The sequence below is a fragment of the Parambassis ranga genome, chromosome 8, assembly GCF_900634625.1.
Source record: "Parambassis ranga chromosome 8, fParRan2.1, whole genome shotgun sequence".
Classification (NCBI taxonomy): domain Eukaryota; kingdom Metazoa; phylum Chordata; class Actinopteri; family Ambassidae; genus Parambassis; species Parambassis ranga.
The window spans coordinates 6,502,360-6,517,532 of record NC_041029.1 but is presented as its reverse complement, the minus strand read 5'-3'; the positions used below and the strand labels follow the sequence as shown (position 1 = coordinate 6,517,532).

The 15,173-nt window shown below is 44.1% G+C and overlaps 1 protein-coding gene across 3 annotated transcripts in view; it reads right to left on the bottom strand.

The window, feature by feature from the left end:
* kcnc3a (potassium voltage-gated channel, Shaw-related subfamily, member 3a) overlaps window positions 1-10,497 on the bottom strand; it is a 39,681-nt gene extending 29,184 nt beyond the window's left edge. For all 3 annotated transcript variants that reach the window (XM_028412668.1, XM_028412667.1, XM_028412666.1), the window contains exon 1: window positions 9,955-10,497. In XM_028412668.1, the coding sequence (XP_028268469.1) occupies window positions 9,955-10,497 (543 nt within the window). The remainder of the gene's footprint in view (window positions 1-9,954) is intronic.
* Between the last annotated feature and the right edge of the window lie 4,676 nt (window positions 10,498-15,173).

Genomic DNA, 15,173 nt, shown 5'->3' with positions numbered 1-15,173 from the left:
CTAGTCAAATGTCATATCCATATTGACAGTATTTTGCTAATGCTAACATTACAGAGCTTGCATGCAGACCTTTGGTACTTCTAAACATTAGCAGAAAGCTAGCACGTTTAGCGCCCACATCAGCCCAGGTCCCATTAAATTAGACTGCTAGCACGCACACACACACACACACACACACACACACACCAATAAAAAACGTGCTGTGGTAGACTTGAGCACAGCAAACATATGGTGAGGCTTTATGGAAATCATTGCATTATCGATGCGGAGCATGGGGACTGACAGGGTTTTATGGCTGGACTCTGTGTGTATGCATGTGTAGGAGCACATGCCCGGAAACAGCTGACTTGACAATAATCCAGAATAAGTCAAATATGAGAGGTGAAACAGACATTATACCTCTGTTGCATTCTTCTCCATGTTGTTGGGCGATTATTTCATGGTTTTGATGTTACGTTCCATAAAGTTCACACCATAACACCAACACTTTAGTGGTGCAGTAAATTATAAAATATTGCTTTCTATTACAGCCAGTATGAAGTGCATGAATCCTCTGTAAGGGGGTTCATAAAACAATTAAATCATCTCCTTATCAAGGCAAAATAAGCACATAAATACACACAGATTTATGCCTAACAGGGATCATTTTTAAATGTTTTTTTTAAGATTAAGATTTATTACATCCCATAATTTGAAATGGTGCCCCCTACAGAGCATTATCACAAACACTACTGCAGGATGGAATGGCCACGGTTTGTGTGTGTGAGAGAGAGAGAGAGAGAGAGACTGCACCGGAGCTCGTCTCCATGAACATGCATCAGTAGCACTGTAACGTCTCCACCCCCACCAGGAGGATGAGGTGTGTGTGTGTGTGCCAAAACGACAGTGATCAAAGGCTATTTTTAGATGGGGGGGAGAAAGAAGTAGAGGAGGAGCGATGGAAGGAAGAAGGGATCCCTTTAATGGATTTTTGGCTACATTAGGGAGGAAGATTGGGAAGCTGCAGGTCCGTCACTGTTTGATGCATTGAGTTTGTGCACCTCAAGTGTACGAGCATGATTTTAATGTAAGTCCCAGTCCCAGGCAGTCATCTCAACCACCCTTAGAAGGAACTGATTGTTGTTATCTTAATCTTAATGAAAACAATTGAACCAACTACTTTCAGTTTACACAGCCTTCTGATCGGAGTGTGAAGTGCCCTCTATATGTGGACCCTATTTCTGCAGTGTGTGTGTGTGTGTGTGTGTGTGTGTGTATGACCAGAGGCTTTGAGTGTTAAAGTGATACTCGTGGTTTGGTCAATGACTATGAAAGGTTTCCTCAGGTCAATACCTCCCCTGAGAGAGCTCTTCAAATGTCATGTTTGTCATGAATAAGCAAAGTCACAATCACCGCAGTGTATGTGTGTGTGCAACAACAGCACTCAGCTGCCTTTCTCACACAGTGGGGTGGCCAATAATGGTGCGACAGTCCTGCCTCGGGCCAACGTTTGCATCATAAATCTACAAATCTATCACTGATAGAAAACTCCTGGTTGTGGCGTTGTCCCTGCTTGGTTTGTAGATGTCTTTTCTGTGACTTTACTAAAAACTTGAAGCCCTCATATGGGATCATGAGTCATATCTTTGGCCTTACAGTAAGAATTGGGGTTTAAAAATATTAAGTAATCCATATGTGAAGCTGCAATACGTCTTATGGCCTCTTGGTCTTATGCCAAATGTACAATGAATCATATTCTAACATCACAGTAAAGCTGGTGCCTCGGGAATGGTGTCTGTCAGTGCTGCACCACCTCACCACCACAAAGTTGATCTAATGTCCACATTTATATCCAAAAGTAAAAATGACACCATTGCAGCATTCCACCAGCTGCTTCACCATCTGAACCAGCATCATTGCAACAATTCAAATTGCGTTCTGCGGTTGATTCAGCACTTCTTCTTCTCCTTCTCCTCCAACTATGCTTCTATTTCAGTGTCTCTACTTGGTGCCAACGACCCACATTAGCCACTTCAGCAACAGAGAGCACCACAGGGGAACAAACAGCACATGTAAAGCATTTAATTTTTCATCGGACAGCTCTGTTAGCTGAAACCTACACCACATAACAGCTCGGTCAGCAGCAGGCGGCTCCGTGGCTCAGCACCTTGACGAGTCAAGTCGTGCATGGTGAGCAATCTAAACGTCCGATATTTACTCAGGACTGCTGAAGGTGATCGAACAGCACCACACAGAATGAACCACACCTGCTGGGAGAAATTCAGATCAACAAAATAGACAAAATCATTTGTTTATCCATGAAGTTTGGTTTGGTCTGAACCCTCTGTGTGATTAATATTACTCTTGTACATTGTGTTAACTACATACTTTCCCTCTGCACAGCAAGGTCAAGAGGTCAACTGACGGGCTGCCTCCTGCCACAAAGTTTATTCAAGACGGCGACATCACTGACACTGCGTTGTTCCCTGTAATGACGTAATTAGGATTCATATTTTTATGCTAATATATGCTAACAGACTCTGATCATATTAGAGTTGAAGCTGATGAGAATGTCTTTGTTTTTTTGTTTTTTCTAACACAATGACATGAATACACAAAATGTTTCTAAGACGTTCTTCTTCAGAAACAAATACAGCTCGTCTCAGAATGAAGAAATAGTTTGTGTCATAAAGCTGAAAATGTAGAACTTTTGTGAGTGTCAGCACAGTGCTGAGGATTCTCTCATGAAATGTCCTGAATTCTCCCTCGACAACAGCAGGTGTCAGTTCAGATCAGATCAGAGCAGGCTGAACAGCTGACGCTGACGAGAGCTTCTGTCTGGCTATCTGAGACTAAACTACATCAAACTAAAGCACTGATGACAGTTTGTGACCAGGAAATCACTTACAGGCATGAGCACGGCTTTGTTCCCTCTAAAGGTAATAAATCTCCACACTTACTGTAACCAAGTATCAGCTGGAGCACATCCACCAAATCACACAAACAGTCCTGCTCCTCCATTGTTTTCCCTCTTTTCTCTCCCCCACCCCCCTCCCGTGTTCCCCTGCGGACTCCCCGGTGGCTCTGACTGCACTGATGGCTCTCTGACCTCATGGCAGAGGTCTCCTGCACCATGACACACAAAGACACAGAGCACCGCTCTCATGGCAGCACCAGCCAACATATATCTTATTAGCCAAATACGCTAATTAACAGAGTGCACCTGTGGATGTGAAAATGTGTGCTCAATATGGCGAGGTTAGAACACTTAAACTGGTCTCTACAAGTATGAAAATAATCAGTGTCTTTAGCATATATTGATGACAAAATGACTTCCCTACAAACTTAATTATAGTTATTTAAAGTTTGTAGTTAAGTAAAAATAACTGCATACTTTAGACTTTGACTCCATTACATCTACTCCACTACATTTCTACAATGTTTGTTGTTATTTGTTACTTTTTATAAATACGGTTTCACCAAAATGTCGCCTTGATCTACACAAAACTGTGGATTGTTTTGCTTTCTCTGAAGTTTAAACCAATCGGGTGGCTCTATCAGCTCCAGTGATAACATGATAGTCTGTCCCTGTCCTCCTGTCCTTTGCAGCTAACCTTACCATTGAACATGGATCCAGAGTCAGCCTCCACTCAACTGAGCCACCATATGTTTTAATTTAGAGAGCCCAAAAATGATTAGTGGATGTACCAGAGCATTCTGTGTCTGCCTCAAATAAAAAAGCTCAGTGACATCTGTAGAGACAGAATATCACCAGTAGCTGTATCTGCATTCTTTATCAACATGGCAGCACCTATAGACAACTCACTGTGTGGGTACTTTTACTTTTAATACTTTAAGTACATTTAAGTACGCACTTAAGACTTTTACTTATTAGGATTGTTGATGTAGCTCTTCTACTTTTACTTAAGTATATATTTTGCTGGGTAATTGTACTTTTACTTTTAAGTACCAGGCTTCAGTTCTTCATATTGTCATATTGTGCAATTGTTTCAGGCTGGGGAGACTAGCTAAACATTTTTTAATTTATTCAGGAGTGCTAATGGAAGTAGGTAACAAGTGAACCATCTCATTTCTGCTCTACTATCTCTGACAGATGCACAATGGAACACCTAAAAACAAATGGTGGCCGATGCAACACACTCCCTTCTGAAATCATCGAAGGTCTGAGAGCACGTCACTGTGACGAGGCGCAGAATGGCACAAAATACAGTTTACTTGTTATTGAGGTGGAACATGTGTAGTTTGGTTAATTTTTTTTAAATATCTGCACTTGGTTGAACAAATAGTCAACAATAGTCATTAGATGAAGTTATGTCACTTTTCATAAACGTTAACATCCTCTGTGAGATTTCAAACTACCACGACTGGGTAATACTGTTTTTCACAATTAGACTACACATAATGAGCATGGTTGTCATGAATGACCACAGACCTAGAATACCCAGTGTTACTGCAGCTGTATCCTTGTTGCTGCTCTGCTGTGTTGTGTCCTATCTGGTTGTCTACAGAGTAAACACGGGCACTCCAGCACTAAAGGGTGTTTAAATGCAGCCAGAATGGTGGAAGATGAGCTGCATTTCTCACCTCCCTCACACACACACACAGAGCACAGCACGTCACAGCAGATCATTCTGCAGTAATCTGCAGCATGTTGTGGTGTACTGTAAGTATCGAGGCTAGGGGGCTTACTGCACATGCTGTTTTCAACACTCAATTAGCTGCTTTCGCGAGTGTATGCGCCTTGGCATTTAGCAAAGTGTGTGTCCGTTCATTGACTGTGTTATTGACCCCCCCCTGCGAAGCGAGAGGACGGTGGAGATCACTCAGAGGTGAAACGTTTTGTTTCTTGACATGTCATCAAATATAGTATGGGATCCCTCTTACTCTCCCTCTGCACACCCTCTCCTCTTACCTTTCCCTCTCTCTCTCTCTCTCTCCTGCAAAAAGGCGACATGGAGAGAAAGAAAGCTCTGTCGCAGCATTATCCTGAAAAGCACAGTGGGGGAAGGGGGACCCTGGTGGATATATTGCCTATAGCACAGAGAAATCACCAGAGAGGGAGGGGAGAGATCAGTGCAAAAGGTTTTTTTTTTTTAAGAAAAAAAAAAGAAAAGAGAAGGAAACACACAAAAATATGTGCAGAAGAGGAGAATGTGTGCATCTGTGTTTGGATACATCATCACCACACTGTCAGTGTTTTGCTGCAGAGCAATCAAGATGCTGTGTGTTGTTTTTTGGATGAGTGGGGCCAGATTCCACCCACTGACCACCTGCCTCACCTTTGGTCTTAAAGGAACAACAGCTTTATAGACTTGGAAATGAAAACAGAAATCAATACACCCACTGCAGTGATACCCAGTCCTGTCTCTGACTGGAACCCCCCCCACAGCCCCTCTTGATCCACGATGCTCCTAATGCTCTCATTTCATTTGATTTGAAAAGTAGATGGTACCCGAGGCTTGTTAAGGTCAAAACTGATTAGTTTGATGGGGTCTAGTCTGCATGATCAGGCAGCACGCACTGTTGTAGCTTTACTCAATCAAGGCATGTTGGTGTGGACTGGAGCACCATGGCCAATCTGCTAAAGAGGTCCAAATATTTCGTTGTAATTGAACACTGTGTGTAAATACATGTACAACAAGCAGGATAATTCACAGCAATCCAGTCATCATGGCGAGACTAATTAGCTTTCAAACCCCATCAGCATCTTAAAGTAAACCCGTATTCAGTATTTAGACGTTATATAATATATTATGGACTAAAGGACGTGTCATGTACAGCAGTATATGACTATTTTGGACCTTGTTCTCTTATAATAATGAAAAATGTGTCTATGTTCATCCTTCACTAACAGCAGTCAAGACTGCACTGGTATAACCGATGTGGCGTAGTGGGCGGTCCCTGCTCAAGAGCCAACCAATCAGAGTAGACTGGGCTTTTTTTGGGAAGGGGGTAGAGGGGGGGGGACTCCATAAGTAAATGCTTCTTAGGAGCTCTGATGTAAACGCATGCTGGAGATGTACTGATTCGCTAACTGTTGTTACACTCTGCTGGCATAACATCACAGCCGTGAACCAAAACAACTGATATGTGCAACAATTCTACTGAAATGAGGTCAAAATGACACAACAGCGCCACAGTGGACTTTGTGTGTGGTGTGTAATACAGATGTGTGTGTGTGTGTGTGTGTGTGTGTGTGCTTCTGTGTTGATATTTGTTTCTCTTCTTAAGGGACTGGGAATTGTCATCACATCCTGCTGCGTGAAAAGAAGGGGGAGAGAGTCAGAGAGGATATGTGTGCGTGTGGGAAGGTTTTGCTTACAAAGAAACACCATTCAGCTGAGACGTCCGCCTGAATGAGGCGAGCTGAGACGTGAGACCTGATCGATACATGGATACGAGCACCTCAGCCTGCCGAGCTCAGCAGGAAAGAAAAAAGGAAGAAGAAAGAAAAAAAAAAAAAAAGAGGGGCAGCAGGAACGAAAATGGGGGAGGTTGCAGAAAGTGACCCTCATCCTCTTCTACGGTTCCTTACTGTGAATTCACCCCCACCAACCAAAAAATGTAAAAAAAATTAAAAAAAACCTTCCATCCCGTCACTCCCTCCCCTTCTCTCTCTCTCTCTCTCTCTGTGCCGTCTCCCTCCTTCTCTGCAGCAGACTACAGCGCAGTCAGCTACTACGGGGACTGCAGTATTACGCTATAGCACAAGCAGAGAGCTGGGGGGGTGGGGGGGGGCTGGGTAGGAGAAGTGGTGGGGGGGGGGGGGGGGGGGGGATAGCAATAATAAGCAATCCGGCACTTAGCTCTGAAATTGTAATAGAGCACTACGGGCTGTCAGCAGTGATAAAGAAAGGGAATGGGGGGAGGACTGTACTGACTGTGCAGGAGAAGAGAAATCCCTGAAACCTTCGCAGGGATGGATGTCATGTATATTTAACGGACGGATACACGAACTGAACGACAGTTCCATCACTTTCTTCCCCGACTCTTCAGTCAGACATGTGCCACTTTGTCCTTCGTTAAATCAGCATGAACCAACCGACCTCAACCTACCTGACCACAGCTGCTGCAGTGACCGTCCACCCCCCCCCCCACCCCACCCCCACCCCCTTTCAACCCAATCTTTATGTCACTCTGTTGGCACCAAAACTATTGACTGCAACACTTTCAAAGTCACCTCAGCTGTCACACCGATCCTGCCCCCTCCAACCATGACATATCAATTTAGCTTGTTTTTATTTTTCATTCCACGTTGGTTCATTGATTATAGTTCTGACTTAAGTTGCATAAAAAAAGCTGCTGGAGGCAGGATTTTTTTGACAAAAAGCATGCACTGTAAAACTCCACCAGTACAAGACAAATGCATCTGAACCGATTCAACCCATTCATACCCTTTAAACATGGGTAAACTCGCCACACTGCCTGAGTCTGCCTTTCCTATGTTCAGCATCTATACTCACAAAACTAGAATTCACCAGTCAAAGTGGCTAAAAGTAGCGTTTGCATGTGAGTGCCATGCTTACATCGCTGCTGATTGGAGGAGAAGTCCAGATAAACACCTGTGATTACATCAGTTATTTGACTCACTGGTTGCACCCTACCGTTCTGTGCGAGATGTTTGCTGAACTCATGACACATAGGATGCACTGCACTCTCAAACCCCATCTATTGCCGCCAACAAAGAGCCATTAGTCATGCACACAAGGCAGAACTGGGAGAAAACTGATGACTGGTACCCATGCTTTGTAATATTATCCCATGTCCCTTGCTGCCTGTGGTAAAGAAATCAATCAGTTTTTTTTCAGGGAGTTTAACTGCATTAAAAACACATGACATGCACGAGCAGATGCAGCATGGTGGCAGCTTCGTACGCTGTCAGTGAACAGACAAACAGGGGATCCTCACTCTGGCCTTTCTCTGTATAAAAGGGCCAAGTGTCAAACTGTATTTGCCTTTGAAATGTGTGTTAATGAAATACCAGAGACCAACCATGTCAGAGTGGTGTATCACAATCAGTGCTTCTCTGGGGACAGATAAAGGCTGCCGAGATTCCACACTGCAGTTTCTTAAATGCATAAAACAAACCACTACAGATGAACAGCTTTACATCTGTGTGCACACACCTCACCATTTGCACACGCATGCTGTTTGCTCATGTGTGTGTGTGTGTGTGTGTATGTCTCCATCCTAACTCACAGAGAATGACTGAATCAATAGGCTGTCTCTGGGCATACAGCAGAGTCCATAGAAACACAGCTCACCACAGAACAGCTCAGCGCTGACTTCTGATTCTGCAAATGGCCATGGATTTTTTTTCTTTCTTTTTTTTTTGGACAATGAAGCAGAGGGAGGCAAAGGTGAGAGGTAGAAGAAGACTGACAGCATAAAGAGGGGAGAGAGATGAAAATGATGCTGGAGTTCAGAGAGAGTAAACATTTTATAATAAGAGGGATAATATGTGAACACAGGAAAGGTAGGCAGAGCCAGACTTAATTAATAAATGGAATTTCCATCCTTCGGTTTGCCAAGACACACTTGTGTAGAGGTAGAGCGCCTGAAAACAAGCCTTCATCCTTTTATAAACTCCCACTTTTTTGTAGCAAATGAAGAACTGCCCTCATCATTCTGTGTCCGCTCAACCTGCAACCGCTCCTGTACTGACACACACTCTCACTCTTTCAATTAGGAAGTGGAGCCAGGTGTGAGCACAGCCTCACCTGCTGCACCTGATCACACTCATTAACCCTCTACACACAGTGACTGGTTTAGTTCGATGACTTCTTGGGGGTCATAATTTTGTATGACAGCGAGGTAGTTGGGGTGGATTGTCCACAAAACACACACAGTAAGGAGACCAGAAGACTTCTTCTCCATGTAGAGATTAACAAGCCTCAGCCCAACACAATTCACTCAACTGGAAGACTTTAAAACATAAACTTTCTTTCTTCATTTGCTTTTGGAATGTAAGTCTCCCCCTTTCCCTATTTCACCTGTTATTGACCTTTTCTTAAAAGCTTTTGCTTTACTGTGAATAAAAGTTGATCATGGGTTCCAAAACGGTGATGATTATGATGAGTCCAGCTATTAAAAGAGTCAGACTATCGTCACCAGGATCAGTGAGGTGATCTCAGGGGGGTGGTAAAAATGGCACAGTAAAGTCAAAATACACGAGTTCCTATGGCTTCCTATGACTTTTCCAGATTTGGTACATAGGTGAATTCTACATATGACTTCTAGAGCGACGCTGTGCCCAAGAACCATTTTAACCAACTTTCCCTGATTTTTTTTGAGCACCTTTAGCTCCTCAGAATGGCTTCTTTTACATGACAAATACATTCTCTTAGATACAACTGGACCTTCGTCTTACTGACAAGAATCCATTCAGTCTCTTTAATGCCTGCCTGGTTGAGTGAGGAGACACTACTTAGCTGCAGTTATACCAAATTTGGAATGCCACATTATAGTGATAAGTCTCTGAATGCATGATGCTATAAAACCTAAAACATGGTGGCAGGCTGTGGTTTGACAGATGCAGTTTGGACCTCAACCAATGTTGCTTCTAACATGAAAACAGTCACAATTTGCATGATCAATATTACCTGTGCTTAACTTCCTCTTTAAATAACACTAAATCTCGTACGTCTTTGTGTGAATTGTTGTGTGAAATTAATAATTGAATTTTCAAACACAAAGACGTGAATTTATTTCTTCACTTTATGCTTAAAAAAATAAGAGCTGTGACGCTCTGACCACACGTGCTTTTGTCTAAAACCCCGCAGTGAACATGACTTCCATTCCTCCCGTCCTTGCGTCTTTACGCCCAATAATGCGCAGTGTCCAAAACTGTGCCAAACGCAGGTCTTATTACGCGCGCGCACTAAAGATAAGCGAAATAAAGACAAGGTGCAGGTTTTGGTTGTCGGTAACCTGGACACCTGCCCGGCCACTTACCCGTGCGTATTTGGAGGAGTAGGGGTCCTCGAATAGCGCCCATATCCTCGGCTGCCAGACCTCCCACCATGTCGCCCTGCGGCCGTCCTCCTGCATGCACAGCCGCTTCAGGTCACCGTCCGCTCCGCCGGTGAGCGCTGGATCATTCTCTGGCTCGTCCGGCTCGGGGGTTTCAAAGCTGTCCAGGGCTTCTTCTGCGTCGCGGTGCTGCCGGTAGTTCATCCAGCAGCACGCCTCCACGTCCGTCTCGTCGATGCCCCAGAAGGCGAGCTCCTCCTCAAAGAGCGGCCCGCAGACATCATTGGGGCAGTGGAGCTTACCGGTGCGGTAGTAATTAAGGATGAAGGCGAAGGTGGCCGGGTGGCGGTCGAAGAAGAATTCGTCGGACTTGGGGTCGTAGTCGAAGTTGCTGTAAGCGTCGGGCTCTGTCAGCCAAGACAAGCGCGTCCCCGGCAGCGTCTTTAGGGTGCTCCGGTAGGTCTCGTGTCGAATCCCGCCGCAGTTGATCACGATCTTCTCGCTATCTGACGCCGAGCAAGTCATGGCTGCGTTGGAGCATGCTTCGGTCGGTGCGCCCGACTGCTGCTGCTGCTGCTGCTGCGGCTGCTGCTGCTGCTGCTACCCTTCCCCATCCACCGCCGGTACCTGCTTTGTAGGCTACTGTTATACCGTCCCGGCAAGGAGTCACAGGACCAACTGACAGGAGGAGAGAGGAGGAGAGGAAGGAGGAGTGAGGAGGAGAGAAAGGAGGAGTCTGCCCGTGTGTGTGTGTGAGAGAGAGAGAGAGAGAGAGAGAGGGAGAGGGAGAGTGTGTGTGTGTGTGCAGCCTATGACAGAAAGAGACAATGAGTGGGATGCGGATTTTATGAATCAATGTTTGTCCACTGAATGACTCTCTGACTGACTAACATGTAAACTTCAGATTGCTCTCACATTAAAATGTGAAGGTTAGAAAGTACAAACTGTACAGGTTACCTTCTGCTCCTCTGGCTCCCTGCATCCTTGGACAGACCTGCAGAGAAATGAGGTGTGCTGCACTGAAGAGCAGAGACAGCAGATGGCTGAAATATGGCAGACCAACACTGCCAAAATATCAGATTCCAGCTTATTTATGCATTTTAAACCCAATTCATATGTGTTTTTGCTTCTGTGATCATTTCCTTCTGATCAATCATTATATAGTGTCATGGTGTGAACATTTCATCCCAAATCAACTAAACAAATGGAGCAAGATCTTCTGGCATCCCTCTATGAGCAACGTAGCAAGAATGGTCACATGACTATTCTATGCGTATCAGCGAGGGCAGAGAGGAATGGAGCTTCTTGGGGAGTCACAGATTATTTTTCGTTTCACTGTGGCGGCATGCCATGCCAAAATCTGTGCCAGTGGACCAGTGGAAGCACTGCTGCATTAACCTTGTTTCCAGCAGGCAGCTGTTTACACCTGACCTGAAACTCACTGGGCTCAGAGCGCTTCCAAAATGCAGGCAGGTGCACAGCTTCCTGCTGATCCTCAACACCTCCTGTGTGGACACGATGTGAGACTGGTTCTCATTCTGATTAATCTACCAAGCAGGTGAAGACATCTTCAGTCTAAGCAGAGCTCTCCCCCAGTCTGGGACTGGGTTTGGATGCATGTGTGTACTTTAGGTTGTTCTGCTGACTGTGACTGTGTGTGTGTGTGTGTTCCAGTGACGATGGAGTAGAATCCATACGGATGAGCACAGTGCTGCAGACTGTTCTCAACAGACCAACGCAGCACATTAGCCCTGCACTAGAGAGAGAGAGAGAGAGAGGGAGGACAGCAGTGGAGATGATAAGGAAGGGTGGAGAGAGGAATTGAGAGAATAATGTGTGTCTGTGCGTGTGTGAGAAAGAGAGAGAGAGAGAATAGAGCGCACTAGTGTTTTGATGGTCTGCAGTCTTTTCTCGCGTTTTGTGGAGCTCAGCAAATACTTGTTCTGCTTCTGCCCCCCCCCCTCGCTGATGGTGGAGAGACTGTATTGGAACAGGAAAGAGAGAGAGAAGGAGAGAATGGGTGGTGGGAGTGAAACACTCTATCATATCCCTCTTGCTCTGCTCTAATTGAGCCAAGTGTTTTAGTAGATTGACAGTGCAGAGGAAGGGAGTGATGCAGCAGAGAGAGAGAGTGAGAAAGTGAGAGAGAACAGCTTTAGTAGAGGAGACTCATTCTCATGCAGGACATCGAACCAAATCTTAATTACACCGTAGTCAGATCTTTTACTTTCGAGCACACATTCACCTATGTTTGTATTTTCTACTTCATGAAAATATTGCTGACACATCACTACATTAATATTTTAACCATTTGACTGAATGAGCAGCATTAATGTTAAAATGTTCCAAATGCTTCTAAAGGCTAACATGCTAGTAAAATCCATTTACAAACCCATAAAGTATAAAAGCACTGCTGTTTAAGACACTCTCTGACATGATCACATAGATGAATAAGCATCTTCTTTTTCCCCTGTGACAGCGCTTTCCCACAGAGGGGTCCTCAGGAAGGCTGGTTAAGTAGACCTGACATAATGCACAAAAAAAACTTAATGGCACCACATTTGTAGCGTGCTAGCTCCTTTGATAAAGCCTGTTTAAGGCAGGGCTTTTTGCTTATGCATCAAAATTAATATTACATATAGGCCTAATCAGATGTTGGATTATAGGCTTGGATGCATGGTGCTTATCGAGTTTAATTCTATGTTTGCAACTCATACCTTCTATTTCTTTCTCTGTGTGAAATCAAAGGAGGCAAAGCAGCAGAGTGGAGGAAGTCAAAATGGAAAGGGGCCCGAGCTGGCACGACAGCATACAGCACAGGAGGCACACATGCAGCAGGAGCTTTGAAAATGCAGCAGTATTTAGAATTCATTCCTGGTTTCTGAACAACCAAAGGCAACAGAGTGCAGTTTTATCGATAGGTATTAAATATTATAAATCACCAAAAGTATTATTAAAGTGACACAGCGATGTCGACACCCTAAACGGCAGGCTAGTAGCAACTTTTTTGTGCTCAAACAAATATTACATTTGGACATTCTAGAATATTGATTGAATGATTTTTTGGATTATTATTTAAACCAAATTTAAGTCAGTGTTGCAAGTTGTGCATAAGGTGTTCTAAGGTGTATTTCAAAACATAAAGACAACCTGAAGGAACATACGCACAGAGAGGGGCTACGTGTTGCAGCCGGGACCTCTGTGATCTCCAACCTGGAACATTTGTATTTGAATGGATACATCTGTACATCTGTATCTTACTTATATCTGATATCTTACTGTATCTGTATTTATAAGTATTTTTTTATTTATGTTGCTATCCTGGTAATCGAGTCTGTTGTGCGTGTGTGTGTGTGTGTGTGTGTGTGTGTGTGTGTATATATATATATATATATATATACACACACACACTGTAAATAGGGACTTATTAGTTGTAAACATGCATGCAACTGCCCTCTAGTGGTTGACGTGGTGAAACTGCAGGTGAATCTGGATAGTGGCAGATGTTGAACAGTGTCAATGAGGCGACATTGGATTATCAAGGTGAGGTTGTACTTTAGTAAATTTAAAAGACCTACAATAGTAACATTATTTGATGAATGTGTTCAGATAAATAGGTTCACAAACACAATAAGTGTTTCACACAAACTATTGAGAGCAAAGTTAACAAAGTTACACGTGTTCTGAAATCTTTCTATAGCTTTCTATCAGCAAAAAAATAAAGAAAATAATTATAGTACTAATTAAGAATGACTCAGCATTACAATTAAGTTAAACGACCAGTCTTATAATCTGTAAACATGTATATTTGGTAGTGCAGCACAATAAAATAATATGTAGCCCATGTCCTCATTTCAAGTGTGTAGAGGTGTAGATATACTTCACTTTTGGGACTTCGGGTATTTAATATTTTTTGATCTTCTGGGCCTCCAAACGGCCACCTCATCATCTGAGGCTACAGCGAGGACTGTGGCTTCCACGCTCAGCTGACAGTGGAAAGAGAGAGACGTCTCATTATCAGCCATCAGTCATCTGTGAAACAGACACTAACCTGCACGAACACTGCTACACACATACAACACAGCCTTATATTACTCAATAGCAGAATGTGATGGATACTGACCCCATTGACTCCGACTCGACGACGCAGAGTGCATAATGTCCGTGGAGGTGCAAAAGGGAAATGTACCTGTACCTGTGTTTGATTCACACCACCCACTGGAACACAAACTGGGAGTCATCAGGACCCTGCAGCACAGAGCACAAACTGTACCAACCAGCTCAGAAGGGAAGAAGAAGGAGCAACACCACATCAGGAAGGCCCTGCAAACATGTGGCTACCCGAAGTGGGCACTCATCAAAGCCACAAAAACAAGACCCTCCAACAACAAGAAGAAGGACAACACCAGGCGGAGAAAGAACATCTCCATTCCATATGTGTCAGGAGTATCAGAGAAACTCTGCAGAATCTTCAACAACCATGACATCCCGGTCCATTTCAAACCGATGACAACACTGAGACAGAGACTGGTTCACCCGAAGGACAAGATTCCCAGGGAGAAACACAGCAATGTGATATATGCAGTCCAGTGCAGTGAGGAATGCTCTGATCTGTACATTGGAGAAACTAAACAACCACTCCACAGAAGAATGGCTCAGCACAGGAGAGCCACCTCCTCAGGACAAGACTCAGCTGTTCACCTCCACCTCAAAGACAAAGGACACTCCTTTGAGGACGACAATGTTCACATTTTAGACAGGGAGGAAAGGTGGTTTGAAAGAGGAGTCAAGGAAGCCATCTATGTTAAGCTGGAAAAACCTTCCCTTAACAGAGGTGGTGGCCTCAGACATCATCTTTCCACCACATACAACGCAGTGATTCCATCCATTCCCAGGAAGTTTACACATACTCACAGTAAGAACAAAGGGCTGTCAACCAGTCCCCCTCCGGCAGTTTCATAGTCGTTAGCCAGTCGTTAGACACACCTGGCCCAGTCAGCCAGAACATCACAGGTAACTATGGAAACATTTAGTGCTATTGTTTATTTAAGTTTTACCCAGACCCACCCACATAGGTCTGTAACCACATATAAACCATGTTTCCCCACCAAACAGTTAGAACTGATGAAGCTGCTTGGATGAGCAGCGAAACGTCTTCAAGAAAACTCTACAAGTCCAGACGCCTTGCTTCAATCTTCTCC